Genomic DNA, 16,987 nt, shown 5'->3' with positions numbered 1-16,987 from the left:
ATATTTTATCATCCATCAACGGTATCAGTTTATTTGACTTTAACTCATCAGCCTCAAAAGCTTTTATGAGGCTGGTGATTTTGGGTGAGGAGGCCCATGACCGTTCCATACAACATAGTCCATAACCACGATGAAAAGATGAGTGAATCCAGCCTAAAGGCATAATTCTTATTGTGGTTATGTCCCCTACAAGGCTATGTTCTTTGTTTATGCTGTTAATTTGGGTTGACAGACTACCTTCAATGAGTTCTGGCACCTTTATATCACAGAGAACATTAATTTGTATGGAATGGTATAGCCACAAATCATTCAGGTTGCCCATGATGACACCTGTTCACTAATAAAAGCTCCTAAAATTAGCATATGGGCATCAGAACTGGACCATATACCAATGGATGAAAATGGACTTGTCTGATAAATCACATTTTGTATTATCATGTGGATGGCTAGGTGTGATCGCATGACTTACCTAGTAAGAAGATGGTATGAGGGTGTACTATGGAAGAAGTCAAATTGGCAGAGGCAAATTGATGCTAAAGGCAATGTTCTGCTGGGAAACGTTGGGTCCTTCCATTAATACAGATATTATTTAAGGTAGATATGGTACTTAAAGAGGCCCTTTCACCAATTTTAGCCTTTTAAACTGTACATTCCTGCACATAGTACATAAAAATTCTCTTTTTCGACACATTGTTGTGGAGATACAGGGCACTGAAATTACAGGCGCATAATGTGTTCATTTTATTATTCAACTGGGCATTTCACTTGGTTCAGCTCTGTGGACATGTACTTTCATCCCAATATGAGGCTGTCTAATCACAAAAACCCAAATTTCAAAAAACTGAACGTCACATCCAAGCATAAACAAAGTGTGAACAGGTGCTTAACCTAGAGTCACCAATTCAAATATACCCAAACAAAAAAAGGAAGAACACTGTAGCGCCATAACATGCAAACATTAAATATGAAAAATGAATTGCATTACTGCATTAGAAATATAAAAAATTGAGAAAGCTTAATGCATAAAATGCATAAAAAGGTCGTCTGCCAGTGGGTACAAGTCTGAAAAGAGCCTGAAGGGGATTGACCAGAGAAAACAAGTTATCACCTATCGGCAGGATGAGCGGACATGCTTGGATAAGGTGTTAAACATATTTTTCGAGCACGCCGAAGTCATTTGATTGAGTCCCCGTGCCTATATGTCTTGCGGCTGTTAGGCAATCCTTGCATGTGTTGTGGCTTTTGAATAGCCGTGAGACATGAAGCTGCGGGGACTCAAACATATTTTTTGAGCATGCCGAAGACACTCGGTTAGCACCTGAGAATGTTCGCTCATCACTGGTGATAACTGTCCACGAGACTACCCCTTTAGCCTATAATCCAATATGTTGTGTACTTCTGAAAAACAAAAAGAAACACTTGTAAAGCATTTGTGGTGATGTTTTTTTTTTTTAAAGGATATTTTCCTACACATTATGCCCCCATACACACTACAGTACCCCCCCCCCATAAAAATTACTGTAACGTCGGCTGAACCAGTCTAGTTTAATCCAAAAAAACCCCCATTGTTTTGCTATCTAATAAAGAAACTGTTACCGGTGGAGCCTGGCAGTGGCTCTCTCATAGAGAGCACAGTTGTGCTTGTCTGAACAATCATTGGCCTACAGCTATCTATTATGCATGAAGGGGGGGTTTACTTACCAGAAATAACATTTGTCATTCATGACATGGGTTTTCAATTACATCTAACGTGCCTGGTTTAGGACAATAAGCCTGACGTCGCTTAGGGCCATGCCCCATATTCCCCAACATACTGCAGGCACATGCAATGCAAATTCCAATGGTGTAAATTAATGGTGGTACGTCATTCTCTGCAAATCTCCTGTTGTGTTTGTGTGTAGGACGTGCAACTATTCAAGTTAAAGGCAACAACTCTATTATGCCTAATATTACAAGACATTGTATTCCTTTAAGGAAAATCAAATAAGAATTCCTATCTAGATTTCACATCAGCTGTAAAAACACAAATGCATTCACAGGATCGTTGTGCTTCATGACACAAGATGTAGTTGGGAGAAACGTTGAATATTTATAACATTTTCACTGTGCTAAAACAGTACATTTTACGTAGTTTGGTGCCCACTAGACAGGTTGTAGGAGTGTGACCCCAGTTGTTTCAGTTTGCCAGTGGGGGAAGGGACATTTGACATCCAAACCATGCCTTAGGCACAACATATGCTGCCTGCATCCTCACCCTCCGCCCTCTGCTACTGCCAGGGCGTGAGGATGGGGGTGTGTGGGAAATGGCTAATTGTTATATGTTTATTAATCACCTGCTGTGGATGGAAGTAAATGAACCAGTCTGATAACTGCTGGTTAGAACAGTCCATCCCCAATGTCAGATTACCATTACTGGAGGATCCTTGCAGATATAGTAGACCTTAATCTCAAGAGACGGAGCTACACAACCATCATCCAGCTCTTATAGCATGGCTTCACCTCGCAAACTATTAGAGAGGGGAAGGTCAAGTTCCCACTACGCAGAAAAGCTAAAACCATATGGAATGTAAGGAATGAATAACATTTCTAAAAAAAGGTGACTAGGATCAGATTCATGTGCTAATCTGCCCCATATGAAGGGCTTTACATCCGAAGTCTGTACTAACTAAAACAGCATCTATACTTGGGTTCAAGGATGTTAGATTGCAGGTATAGATATTTTTCAATAGACATAGAACATATGACTAACGATATCCCCAATAAATATTCATCAGGTATCTTAACTACCATTAAATAGTTCTAATGCAGACATACAGAGCACTGGAATCCAACAGGGCAAACATTCTCCATATGCAAATAGTAAAAGATACAATGAATTCTCTAAATTTCCCTTCTGTGAAAGGAACATGTTGCCTTCACGTAGACAAATAAGCCACAAACAGTGACGCTTGAACGTTTGTGAACACTTCAGGATTTTTCTAATTTCTGCATAGATTTAACTAAACTAAATCAGAATTACCCTCAAGTCCTAAAAGTAGATAAAGTAAACGAGACAAAAACATTAGACTTACTTTTAACGGAAATGCGTCAACCAAAAAATGAAAAATGCAATTCTGACTGATTTTTTTTTTTCATTATGGCATTTAGGGATTGAGCTACTTTTAGATTTTAGTAGATTGGACTTTTTCAGACACCAATACTAAATGTGTGCATTTAAAAAAAAAAAAAAAATTTCATGAAGGAGAAGGAAGGGGGATTCACACTTTTATATTTTGAACCAGTGATTGTCCATCCAGTATAAGTCTCCTATGAAGCACAGACACAAGCTGGTTTTCATAGCAGCACTCTTAACGTACTGTCACACTTAGCGATGCACCAGCGATCCCGACCAGCAATATGACCCGGTCAGATCGCTGGTGCATCGCTAAGTGGTCGCTAGTGAGCTGCCACACAGGCAGATCTCACCAGCGACATGGCAGGGGTCGGGGGTCGCTACTTACCTGTCAGACGCGACGATCCTGACGTCCTCCACCTGCGTCCACGCGTCGCTCGTCGGCGCGACAGGAAGCCCAGCAGGAAGTTGACGACGAGAAACGGTCCAGGACGTTCTCGCGCGATCAGCGATAACCAGCAGGGGAGCCGGTCGGAGGTAAGTATCAGACATAGCGATATCGCTTGCAATATAGCTGCTACATCACAAAACCAGTGACGTTATAGCGATATTGCTAGCGATATCGCTTAGGGTGACAGGCCCTTTAAGGCAGACATGTGCTATGACAGCTGCTGGAGGCGTAATCTATCAGCACCCCACAAACTGAGTCTCCAAGGGTGAGGGGGTCCATGGCCACATGCTGGGAGATTGACTGTAGCATTTAGATTACCAGAAGCAGGTACCACCTGCTGATGTTATAGGCCGATCCTTGCTGTGTACCACAGCCATTATCTGCCAGGATTGATCCAAGCTCAGTTTTTGAAACTGCAGCAAACTCAGGGACCCAACTGTACCACAGCCATTATCTGCCAGGATTGATCCAAGCTCAGTTTTTGAAACTGCAGCAAACTCAGGGACCCAACATAGAAGTTCTGGAAGCATCTGAACTGAGCAGGTCATGGGGGAACCCCCCCCCCCCCCAAGTAGCCGTTTTGTAGGGAGGAATGGGTTAAAATTATTCCAAGCAATAATTACCAGAATTGTCTTGCACTTATTGATGAATAGGGGGGTCACGCTAGGTAGTGAAAGCAAAGATTCACATACATGTGATTTTCCATCATTTTCCTCGATAAAAACATATGTCCACTATTTTTTATTAATTTGTTTGATTTGGTTCTTTTTCTTCTTTAAGGTCTTGTGTGAATTTCTAATCCTGTTTTCGGTCAAATTTATGAAGAAATATGGAAAATTTTGAAGGATTCACAAACTCTGAAGCATCGCTGTATACAAAGTATCAGTAAGAAACATAGCAGCCTGGGTATTTGCAGACGGTTAGAGACGAGTGTGGGGTAAATCCAGATTCTTCCAGAGTACACCAGAATATGCTGTGGCTTGTTACAATTATTTTTTTCTTGAAAGACTATACAAAGTACTCAAGGAAAATGCACTTCTCCTTAATAAAATCAGAGGTATAGCGCGGCTCATAGAAGTCTACAAGTGGCATACAGCCGTGTGTATGATGTCAATTTACATTGTGATGAAAAGGAGTATCTCCACCGAAGTCAAGATTAAACATCCTATACAGGGATATAAGGGAGTAAACCCATATAAAAATCATACTAGCACTCTGTTGCTGAGACAGCTCCTGAAAAAAAATACTCTAATTCGCATGCAAGTGTGTGAGTTGTGTGTCACTGCTTGAACCCAGCCGTGCACACAGAGAGGTCAGAGGGACTCTCTTCCTTAGCCCCTTTTATATACTAATACAATAGGACTGTAGATGAAATCTGGACAATCAGGACTAATAGTGCACACCTGTGCAGTTGTACAGGGACCCAAGAGATGAGGTGGCCCACCTCCACAGCAGGTGGAGTTGTGCATTATGATGTGCTATTGCCCCACATACTGTTCTGACACAGAAAAAAAAAAGTTCTCCTCAAATCTCGATGAAATACTTTTAAAAACTTTTCTGATGTACTCTATCATTTGTGCACAGCAGCACAAAAAATATTTCACTGTCTCGAGGTAATCATGAGAACAGCAGAATGAAACCGCATGTTCGCACATAGTGACTGCCAGAGCCACTAAGGAGTAACAGTAGATAGGTCTTACCTGGGACAACCTTGAGAACTCACAGGGTAGTTCGGCAGAGTTTACTGTTGGAGTAGCAGTCCAAATATGCTTTGTTCCTGAATTTCTTTGGATTGCAGCATGATGTCTAACTTTTGAGGATCTTTTGGTCTACTTCATGGTGTCAGGTAAGGCCTCTTTCACACTTGCCGGACAAAAAAAAAAATCTCTCTCTCCCACATCATCCCATCAGCCTGGGGTCAGAACCAGAACGCTAAGGCTGTGTGCACACGGTGCGGTTTCTGCTGCGTTTCCGCAGCGGTTTTGCCGCTGCGGAAACGCAGCAGTTCCGCTGACCAAGTACAGTACAATGAAACCCAATGGGGTTTCAAAAACGCTGTGCTGACGGTGCGGTTTTTTCCACGCGGTTTTGCTGCGGTTTACAAACCGCAGCATGTCAATTGTTTGTGCGGTTTCCGCAGCGGTTTCATACCTCTACCATAGTAGAGGTGTGAAACCGCAGGGCAAAACCGCAGACCAAAACGCAGGTCACTTTACCTGCGTTTCCGCGCGGAAAAAAAACGCAGTGGAATCCGCAACGTGTGCACATAGCCTAAGTGGAACGGTCCTAACTTCAATGCTGGGGATCCCTTTAAAAGAGGCCTGGTGTCAGAACCAGAGCGCTGAGTGGATTTGCCCTGACTTTCATACCAATGATCCCTTTAGTAGAAGCCTGGGGTGAGAATCAGAGCGCTGAGGGATTTGCCATAACTTCCATACCAGGGATCCCTTTAAGAGAGGCCTGGGGTCAAAACCAAAGCGCTGGATGGATTTGCTCTGACTTCCATACCAATGATCCCTTTAAGAGGGAAGATGTGCCTATAGGATGGAGGATGTGTGATGTGTATATGGGCACAGGAGTGGGGGATTCATTTCTGTCACGTGCTCTGTGCTCCTTTTCGGGGGGGGCAGACAATGGATGGGAGCTTATGTTCCCACGGATGCTATATTTCTCCCACCATGTCAGTGTCTGCTGAGGTGTTGTCAAGTGGGAAAACTGTTGGTCATAGCAACCAATCATAGCTCAGCTTCTTTCGAACAGCTCTGGTGAAATGAAAGATGCTTCGTGATTGGTTGGTGACACACACACACATTCATTTTTATATATAGAAGAAAGTTCAAATCACCCCCTATTGGCCCCATTTAAAAAAAAAACAAACAAAAAAAACAAACAAACCACATTTGGTATTGCAGTGTTCAGAATTGCCCGGTATAAAAAGAATGAATCCAAACCGGTAAACGGTGTAACGAGAAAATAGAAATCAAAACGACAGAACCAAATGGCATCAGTAAAAACGTCAGCTCAATGTGCAAAAAATAAGCCCTCACCCAGCCCCTTACCATGAAAAATGCAGACGCTATGGCTCTCGGAAAATTATACTTTTTTTTTTTTTTTAATATAAACGTGTGGTTTTTTTTTTACCCCTTAAATAAAAGAACCTAGACATGTTTGGTATCTATGAACCTGTAATGACCTGGAGGGTCATAATGGCAGGACAGTTTTAGCATTTAGTGAACATGGTTAAAAAAAAAAAAAAAAAAATAGCAAAACAAAAAACAGTTGTGGAATTGCACTTTTCTTTTGCAATTTCACTACACTTTGAATTATTTTTTCCACTTTCCAGTAGATTATATGGCAAAACCAATGGTGTTGTTCAAAAGTACAACTTGTCCAGCAAAAACAAACTTGCTCCCCAATTCTCCTGACAAATTCCTGCTGTATAGAGATTACAGCTGACTTCCTCCACATACATGGGTGAGATTATTCCAGATCATATTTATTCAAATGTTTAGATGGATGTTATTATTGCTCACTCATGATGCAATTATAAAATATGAGTATTATCATTTCTTCATAACCCTTACAGGGCAGAGGTTATGGTTTTACATTCAGTTTTTCTGATTGTTATTTACCATACCTCCTAACAAGAAGGATACTCAGAGATTTTGTCCTTTTGTGGTCACAGTTGAACTCGTGTGGTCCAAACTGATATTATTTGTCCAGTCACTTGGCCATCCAGGACTGGGAATAGTTGCATGTGCCATATATATGCATTGGAGTCTGTGATGTGACTATATACAGATACCTTTATGTATAGTCTGTAACAATACAGGTTTGAAAGCGAGTCTTTTATAATTGCACTAATTCACTTTAGCCTTTGGTAGCTTTTATCACTTTTTTGAACATTAAAACTTTATTCACATTACAGTGCTTGAAAGTAGGTGTAAGTTACATGACGCACAGTTAATCATTATGTCTAACATGTAGAGAAGTTTCTTGCTAGATGTTGGGCATCATCATTATCCCCTTCACCACCTTGGGTTTTTCCGTTTTCAAGTTTCTGCTTTTCGCTCCCCTTCTTCCCAAGAGCCATAACTTTTTTTTTATTTTTCTGTCAATATGGCCATGTGAGGGCTTATTTTTTGGTGGATATCAGCAATAGAGATAGTTTTAAAACAACTTTTCACAAATCGGTGAGCTGGATCTTTCTACTTTGTGATAATTTTTTGCCACCGATGTGGCTGTATTTCATGCGGTGCAGATTGTAGTATCTTTAATTCTGTTTGTAGGTACATATAAATTACTGTGTAATGTATATCTATTTTTAAGAACCAAATCGAGAAAAATGCCATCCGTTGAAGTAACTCTCGAGGGTATTATGGTCTTGTGAATATGTAAGGTGTGCAAGGTTTTTTGGTTTTATTTATGCAATAAAATTTATTTTATATGAACAAAATCTGATTGTTTTCATATTTTTTGTGGAAGTGACAACTTTTCTCAAGGCATTTTAGAAAATATATATACTGTATATATTTAAAGACCTTTGCAACTTTTTTCTAGATTGCTCATATTTTGCACGGTCACTGGTGCATCTATAGAAGCCCGAGTTATAGAGGAAAACAACTCCCCAAAGTGACAAAATTCACTGAGAGAGGTAATCTGGGTCTGTTAGGACATAGTAGCTCAGCTACTTTGGGCAGACACCAGGTAATCATATGATCGCCAGGTCCTATAGAAGCATCAGCTGTGTTAAAGGCCTCTGTTCATTGCAGAGTGTTCACTGAGAGCTATGTAGCTGACTAAGGAGAAGACACAGCTGGTAATAAAATGTTTCTGCCTTTTCCCCAGGGTCCCCAACAGTGTTTGAGAGTCGATGGCCAATACTGCTAGATTGCAGGAGCTTTAAACATAAACTGTAATTTACAATGGTGGAGGGTCAAATTTAGGGTGCATGTGCATTATTGGGTTAATCCTGAAATCGATCTGTAAGCATATCATTCACACAATTTTTTGTTGATAGACCCATACTTATTTGGGTGACTTTATTGAAACAAGTTTTCAAAAGTGGTAGAAAGCAAAGTAAAAAATTAACAACAGGGGATGAAGATTTATACACTTGATGCTGGAATGGACTCTAAATCATGGATTCCATCCTTATCAATAACCCGAACAGTGAAAGCAGGCAGGCTGAGGATAAACCGCTTCTTGAGCTGGAAGACAAAAAATAATCATATAACAAAACAAGGGTGTGTGTAAGCAAGCAACTCCTGCTTAAAGGTGCTAAGAAATTACATGAGCGCAAAAGAATCAGAAACAGGGTCGAATGGCTACATTTAGCAGACTGTTACCATTGAATCATGCAGGTAAAAAGCAAATATTATGACTAGGCTTGAATGCTGAACTCGTCATGGCCGTCAGCAAAGAACGTGTTCTAAAACCGATCTCTTTGTATTTGCCAGTCACAACAGACTGATGAGAACAGAGTCCTTGTACACTGTAAATGTTGGGCACATGTGGTGCTTTCATAAAAACAGTTCATAGCGGAAATGTCACAAATTACATTACAAAATGGTGAGGATTCGTTATGCTACCAGGGTCAGAATTTTGGCCTAATTTGAGCAATAACATTTTTATGGTGTGGTGTGGGACCTACCGGACCACTAGTCATGGGCTGAAATATGATCCCATGCGCCATAACTAGTCATAACTTAATAGACCAATATAAGCCAACTAATAAAATCTGTAAACATAGACTAGACGTTCATAAGATACGCCAAATTTATCAGATATCACAAGTCACTGTGATATGATTTGGCTGACCTTCAAGACAGTCTGGTCTAAGTTTGCACTGTCTAAAATTTAGACAGCTTTAGGAAAGCAGAATGTAGTAACGTGTATTTTTAAGAAACCAATGGGTTGCCATATAAAAGGGCAAGCACACAGACATTTTATTTTTGTATGGCACATGAGGGTTTTTACTTCTGTTATGCTGCTTGTCCTTTACCACTTAACCATCATCCATCAAGGTCTATGGCAAACTCTTACATTAAGTATCATTAGCCCCGACCCTTATTTCAGCATGACTTGCTCCATAGCGAACTAAGAAGTGTTGTAGAAAATACATAGTATCTCGACGTCATGAAACGACATTTGGCGACAGATTCTAAGCAGTTTTCTTACCTCTGCAATACATTTCTTTAGAAGCTCAACAGCCTCTTCCCGTGTGAGATCTACAATGAAACCAAAATGTAAACATTAATACAAAGGATGGATATAAGTCATGTATATAATGCTCAATAAAGTGAAACTATGGGCAAAATGCTGGTATCACAAACTGATACATTATTCAGAAGACATGTGGAATCGATAACTGAGCTGAATCCGCCTAGTCAATATAATGTGGAAGTCCCATACATGTTGAAGATGGGAATAACCATTTAAAAATGTAAAAGGAAAATAAAAGAAAAAAGGAAGCAATATTTATTAGTTCCTCTACCAACTAATATCACAATGCATCTGGTTCATGTTGCCCTAAAAAAGGTTGTTCTGTTTGCAAGAGCACAATGCTCCCTGTCCATGGCTTCCGGCTTTGCAGGGGGCAGTGTGCTCCTAAACATGGTCAGGCCAGGAGGCAGCATGGGCATACATGCTCTCCCATGTAGCTGGTAGAAGCAGCTTTCCCTCTGCAGCTTGGGAAAGTGCAAAAGGAACAATGCTGGTCTGATCAAGCCATCAACAAAGCCTGAAAGTAGAAGATGATACTTAACTAGGAAACTGTCCACTCCGAGTCTGCAGGGTCACCAGGAACCTAGGCAACCATCAGTAAACTGCAGAATGAAAATCCCTCTCTTCTTGAAGACAGTATTTTTAATAAGAGGTAAACTGCGAAGTTGCTTGTTTTCATAAGCATCACGTGACTTTTGAATTTGAGAACTTCCCTTTAACAAGGACACCTTGAAATACTCCATATTCCATTGGTCCCTGCAAACATTACTGTAACTTTGCGCCAATCCCCAAAGTGGACTAAGATTGTTAGCCCTGTAGGAACAAGAACGAGATGGTCTACAGGTACAGGGATGGGATCTTTGGAAAAGCATTCTTCACCAAGTAGCAGGAAAAGACGGCAGTTACAGCGAGAAAGCTTTCATAGGAAACCGCAAGCTTGTGCCCATAATTAAATGTACACTTTTACAATGAAAAAAATATAACTTTCATGGGAAAGAAACATGTTCCATATGAGACAAATCCTCCCAATAATCAATTAGTCATGTTGGTGAAGGAGGCATGACGGAATTCCAGTTCTCGGAGTCTGGGAGGAAAGCACCACCTTCTGAAAACTACTCCGCAATCTCCGTACAACACCCCAGGCTATTGTGAGTGGTTTTAAGGTGGGTCAATCGACTTTACTATCAGCTTCATGCTGGGTAGTATTGGTTTAAGATGCTTTGTTTTTGGAGAAGCTACTAATAAAGTAGGATGACTAACTTGTACTTTTCATGCTAGCAAAGCAAAGCTCACAGTATCAGCAGAAACTTGAAATCCGTTGATGAAGCACTGTGATGGAATATGGAAACTCTGCTTTGTAGTTTGGATCCAGGAACTTTAATAAATGTTGCAGTTAAATGAATTGTCTGGGTCCGAGACTAAGTAACCCCACCTGTTATCTTCTGACATTTAAAAGGGAATCGGTCACCCTTGAGCTATTAATATGGGCATACACTGGAGGAAGTTTTAGTCATGCCTGTATGCCTCCTGGATGTTGGCTTGTTCAGTAAAAATAATCTTTTATAGCTTCGATCTTCCAGTCTATGGGGCATAGGCTGCCAGGAAGGTAAGACAGCCTCCAGATTGTACAAGATTTCTCCTTCGTTTCTCTTCAGTTTCCCTTAAATGTCATGTGCGTGGCCTGAAAACCTGCGCCCGCGCATTCTGCCTACAGTCACCCCGCTGCACTGTGGGGATTTCACCTTTAGGCTGTGTGCACACAGTGCGGATTCTGCTGCGTTTCCGCAGCGGTTTTGGCACCGCGGAAACGCAGCAGTTCCGCAGACCAAGTACAGTACAATGAAACCCTATTGGTTTTCAAAAACGCTGTGCTGACGGTGCGTTGTTTTGCTGCGGTTTACAAACCGTAGCATGTCAACTCTTTGGGCGGTTTCCGCAGCGGTTTCCCACCTTTAACATAGTAGAGGTGTGAAACCGCAGGAAAACCGCAGGTCACTTTACCTGCGGTTCCGCGCAGAAAAAAACGCAGGTGAATCTGCAGCGTGTGCACATAGCCTTACTATGCAGCCTACGCCCCACAGCCTGGAAGACTGAAGCTAGAAAGAGGATTTTTACTGAACAAGGCACCATCCAGGAGGCATACAGATATGGCTAATTGCAGCTCTATACAACCTATATGCCCAGATTAATAACTCAAAAGGCTCAAAAGGGTGACAGATTCCCTATAAAGCCTAGAGGTTAATTTAGGCCAAGATTATCTTGACCGGACGTTCCAAGGAACGATCATTTCACGATAATCTTTCAGTGCAAACTGACCCAGTTTTGCTTGTCAGTGAACTGATCATATCTCCCGCCCAAAAAGATTATTGTTCTCGGCAGCACAGTCTGATGTAAACAGTATTGGCGCTGCAGAGAACTACGATCGAGCATGCTATCTGATATAGACGGCTCAGTGCGCATTGCTACGTGCGGTCTGCCTGTGTACACAGGCTATTAAACACCCGACATTCAGTAAATATTTACGGATTACAGGTAGTTTAACCCCTTAGTGACGGAGCCAATTGGCAGCTTAATGACCAGGCCAATTTTTACAATTCTGACCACTGTCACTTTATGAGATTATAACTCTGGAACGCTTTAACAGATCCCGCTGATTCCGAGACTGTTTTTTCATGACATATTGTAATTCATGTTAGTGGTAAAATTTCTTTGATATGACTTGCATTTATAAAAAAAAACAAAAACGGAAATATGTCGAAAATTAAAATTTTGCAATTTTCAAACTTTTAATTTTTATGCCCTTAAATCAGAGAGATATGTCACACAAAATAGTTAAATAAAACTTCACATATCTCTGCTTCATATCAGCACAATTTTGGAACAAAAATGTTTGTTGTTAGTAAGTTAAGGGTTAAAAGTTGACCAACGATTTCTCATTTTTACAAAAAAATTTACAAAACCATTTTTTTTTTTTTTTTTGGGACCACATCACATTTGAAGTCACTTTGAGGGGTATATATGACAGAATATACCCAAAGGTGACACCATTCTAAAAACTGAACCCCTCAAGGTGCTCAAAACCACATTCAAAAAGTTTATTAACCCTTTACGTGCTTCACAGGAACTGAAGCAATGTGGAAGGAAAAAAAAAAATGAACATTTAACTTTTTATTACAAACATTTTCCTTCAGAACCAATTTTTTTTTTTATTTTCACAAGTGTAAAAAGAGAAATTGAACCATAATTTGTTCTGCAATTTCTCCTGAATATGACGATACCCCATATTTGGGGGTAAACCACTGTTTGGGCGCAAGGCAGGGCTTGGAATGGAAGGAGCGCCGTTTGACTTTTTCAGTGCAGAATTGGCTGGAATTGAGATCAGACGCCATGTTACGTTTGGAGAGCACTTGATGTGCCTACCCCTTAAGGAACTTATCTAGATGTGTGGTGAGCACTTTGAACCTCCAAGTGCTTCACAGAAGTTTATAAAAGAGCCGTAGGAGAAAAAAATTAAAAAAAAAATAATCGTTTTTTCCCTCAAAAAATGATTTTTTTAGCCCGCTATTTTTTTATTTTCCCGAGGGTAACAGGAGAAATTAGATCCCCAAAGTTGTTGTGCAATTTTTCCTGAGTATGCTGCCCCATATGTTGGGGTAAACCACCATTTGGGCACACGTCAGGGCTCGGAAGGGAGGGAGCACCATTTGACTTTTTGAATGCAAAATTGGCTGGAATCAATTGTGGCGCCATGTTGCGTTTGGAGACCCCCTGATGTGCCTAAATAGTGGAAACCCCTCAATCCTAACACCAACACACCCCTAACCCTAATCCATAATCCTAACCTTTAACACTAATACCAACCCTAACGGAAAAACGAAAATAAATATATTTTCTTTATTTCATTATATTTCCCCTAACTAAGGGGGTGATAAAGGGGGAGGTTATTTATCTTTTTTTTTTTTTTTTTTATTTTGATCACTGTGATTAAAATGTACAATGAATGAATGGAATCTGCCTGCCGATTCGGCAGGTGCACTGCGCATGTGCCCGCCATGTTCTTCCTGGACAAAGATGGTGGCGCCCACTGGAGGATGCAGTAGGGCCCGAGGACCACCGTAAGTACTGGGGGGGGGGGGGGGGAATCTGGGACCTTATTTCGCTCTCCTCTGATGCGCGATCACATCAGAGGAGAGAGAAATTAAATGTAAAATCGCGGCTTTTTTTTTTGCGGTCGCCGTTATATGGTTAATAACGGCGGTCGCAAAAGCGGGGTCTGTAAAAACAGACTCGAATCATGTTCTCCAGGGGCTCGGCTGCCGGGGGGACGCTATACACTTTTTCCACAGCGCTGTGGTTTAAGTACCCTTAACTACCGCTGTTAAACAATTACCACACGCCATTTTTGCCTTTGCAGTCTTACATTCCCTTAGTTCATAAGCTGCTGACACGTTCATAATAAATATGGAAATTACATGATTTAGAGCAGGGTAAATAAATGGAAGAAGTAGTCTAGTCACGCAATGGAAAAGGTGTGAATGCATATGAAATATCACGGTATATCAGTAAGTGGGTGGTCTTTACTAACTCATTAATAATATACAAGTGCAAGGTTTACCAACCGGTCAGTGCAGGAAATGTACATGGCATGGCTCTCTGAAGACTGACTTCTCTGTATACATTAAGCAATGAAAGGGTGCAGAAGACAAGCAATGATTGATTGATGGCATGACACAAAGACAGGAGGAGGGTGTAGGCGATACCTAGGTCCCACCAGGGGGTACTCTACACTCTGTGCCCCAGCAAAGGTGTGGGTGTTATCACGCTAACAGTCTCAGCACTGGTATCGCATGTTTGCAGGGCTGCATTACAAAGTAACCGCTCGAAACTGACTGGATTCTGCTACATCTAGGTCCCACATTCCCCCAAGTGATAAACCAACAAAAAAATAAAAATATGTTAAAGGCAAATGACTTATCTCTGCTCCTAAAGGTCATTAATTCTCTTCAATTGCACCAGAGAAATGCAAGATATGAATTTAAGACATAACCATGCACATTTATCAATGTATTTGGGGCACAAAAAAATAAAAAATAAAATAACCCTCGGCCTAAACACCATGTTTAAGAAGCTCCAATTTTTACAACAAAAAAACTCCAGATTTTCAAAGCCAGCTTACCCGTACACCCCGGTGTGTGAGATCCAATATCAATCCAGGAGAAAGTCTGCACGGAGACCAGAGCAGGAGCCATCCACGAAAGATTCAAATGAAAAAATGTAACTTTAAACTCCAGCGGACAAAATCCAGGATGCAAAATTTTAAACATTTTTTTCTTGCATTAGCAAAGATTTTTATTATTAAAGTCCATCATAAAATAAATCCACACTTCTGGACAGTAGATAAATAGATTAGGGGAAGGGGGGGGGTTAGCCTCTCAGACCATGTAGAAGGCGTTAATTCGCCGAAACGCGTAGTCTGAGAGACTAACCCCCCCTTCCCCTAATCTATTTATCTACTGTCCAGAAGTGTGGATTTATTTTATGATGGACTTTAATAATAATCTTTGCTAATGCAAGAAATTTTTTTTTAAAATTTTGCATCCTGGATTTTGTCCGCTGGAGTTTAAAGTTACATTTTTTAATTTTTACAACATGTCCAAATGTTTTCAGAAAAGTGGATAATGCGCAACAATCTAACTACAACATAAGACCATGCCCACCTAACGTTAAAGAAGCACTTCCATTGGCTAAACCTGTGTAATTGTAGTGCATGTGCATTGAAATACTCATGGATCGCCGTCTCCCCAGGTTTTCAGCATCACTCCTGGCCTCTTCTCAGACACAGTATGACTATTTTGACTTGACGTCTCATACAGATATGGGTGCGAGCTGGAAGCCGCTTTATAATGTAAGTCTAGGGGGTGGAAGAGTACGGCTCCATAGACTTACATTGTAAAAGCCACGTGTAGCTCACACAAACCCGTGTGATCCAGAAAGTCACAATAGAATTCATGTAACCCAGAAGAGGACACGAGTTATGATGGAAACCAGGGAAAGCATTGATCGGTGTTTTTCCACTAAATAATTTGAACACTTTCAACTTTTTGTACAAAAGTGTCTTATGGTTTCATATATGTCTTGCATTTGTGACTTATCACCCTGTATGGTTCATGCATGTACAGTGGAAGCAAAGCTGAACGTTGGTATCCTGAAAACACAGCAAATAATCGCAGCAACACCTGCTTTTTATCTGCAGCTTTTTTTTTTTTTTTTTTTTTTTTTTACTGCCAAGAGATCAGATTTTGGCTGCAGAAAAAAAAACAAACTTGTGAAAATAGCCTTAAAGTTAATACATTTTGCTAAAATTTTGTATTGCCAATACGAGAAGCTTATCGTTTTACTACAAAGATGGACAAGTGACTGCAGATATACAGTCATTCATAGCACTCCAGGAATCAATGACTTTTAAGGCTAGGTTCATATTTGCAGATGGTCAAGCTGCGGACTTCCTCTGTGAAGCTTCGCCCCCGCCCACTGCTGCACCTCCTCCGTCAAGCTCCGCCTACTTCTGCATGTGGCCTGCGTACCCTCTCTTTAACATTGGGTACGCAGGTCGTGCGGATGTCTCCGCATGCGTCGTTTTGATGATGCGGCGACCCGCGTCGAACGAAAAATGTTGGAATTTGATATGGTCGCCGCATCCTCTGAACAACGCATGCGGAGGCATCCACACGACCTGCGTACCCAATGTTGAAGATTGGGTACCCAGGCTGCATGCAGAAGAGGGCGGAGCTTGACAAAGGAGGTGCGGCAGTGGGCAGAGCTTCACAGAGGTAGTCCGCAGACCTCCGCAGAACGGCCATCCGCAAATGTGACCTAGCCTTAGACAACAAAAAAATCAAAAACTTAAAATGCCAAAATATTGTTTCCCTGTATCCCAGTCAAGTGTGCTACACCGTGCATCTTGACCAAGATCATTTTAATAATTAAGGCGCATTGTACAACCCAAGTGAAAAACTCATCATACCTGGCTTGTAGTAGCGGTCAAGGATGCTGAGAGTGAGGTGGGCTCCATAGCCATGAGCGGCAAAAGGTGCTTTTGCTAGAGACGCTAGATAATCCATATAAAAGAGGGAAGGTCCATCATGTTCATCGTAACCAGCCAGCAGCATGTTAACATGGTAAGGGGTCTGTAAAGACAC

At 41.1% G+C, this 16,987-nt stretch overlaps 1 protein-coding gene across 1 annotated transcript in view; it reads right to left on the bottom strand.

Moving 5' to 3' along the window:
• Window positions 1–7,457: 7,457 nt before the first annotated feature.
• Window positions 7,458–16,987, bottom strand: part of PSMB2 (proteasome 20S subunit beta 2) — a 28,687-nt gene continuing 19,157 nt past the window's right edge. Inside the window, exons 4-6 of the mRNA XM_073562974.1 lie at window positions 16,813–16,975; window positions 9,744–9,793; window positions 7,458–8,773 (exon numbers count right to left, since the gene is read on the bottom strand). Of these exons, the coding sequence (XP_073419075.1) occupies window positions 8,672–8,773; window positions 9,744–9,793; window positions 16,813–16,975 (315 nt within the window). The 3' untranslated portion in view covers window positions 7,458–8,671. The remainder of the gene's footprint in view (window positions 8,774–9,743; window positions 9,794–16,812; window positions 16,976–16,987) is intronic.

This window comes from Dendrobates tinctorius, unplaced genomic scaffold, assembly GCF_039654945.1.
Source record: "Dendrobates tinctorius isolate UK_male_01 unplaced genomic scaffold, ASM3965494v1 ptg000015l, whole genome shotgun sequence".
Lineage (NCBI taxonomy): Eukaryota > Metazoa > Chordata > Amphibia > Anura > Dendrobatidae > Dendrobates > Dendrobates tinctorius.
The sequence above is the reverse complement of the archived record's forward strand: the minus strand, read 5'-3'. Positions and strand labels throughout refer to the sequence as shown.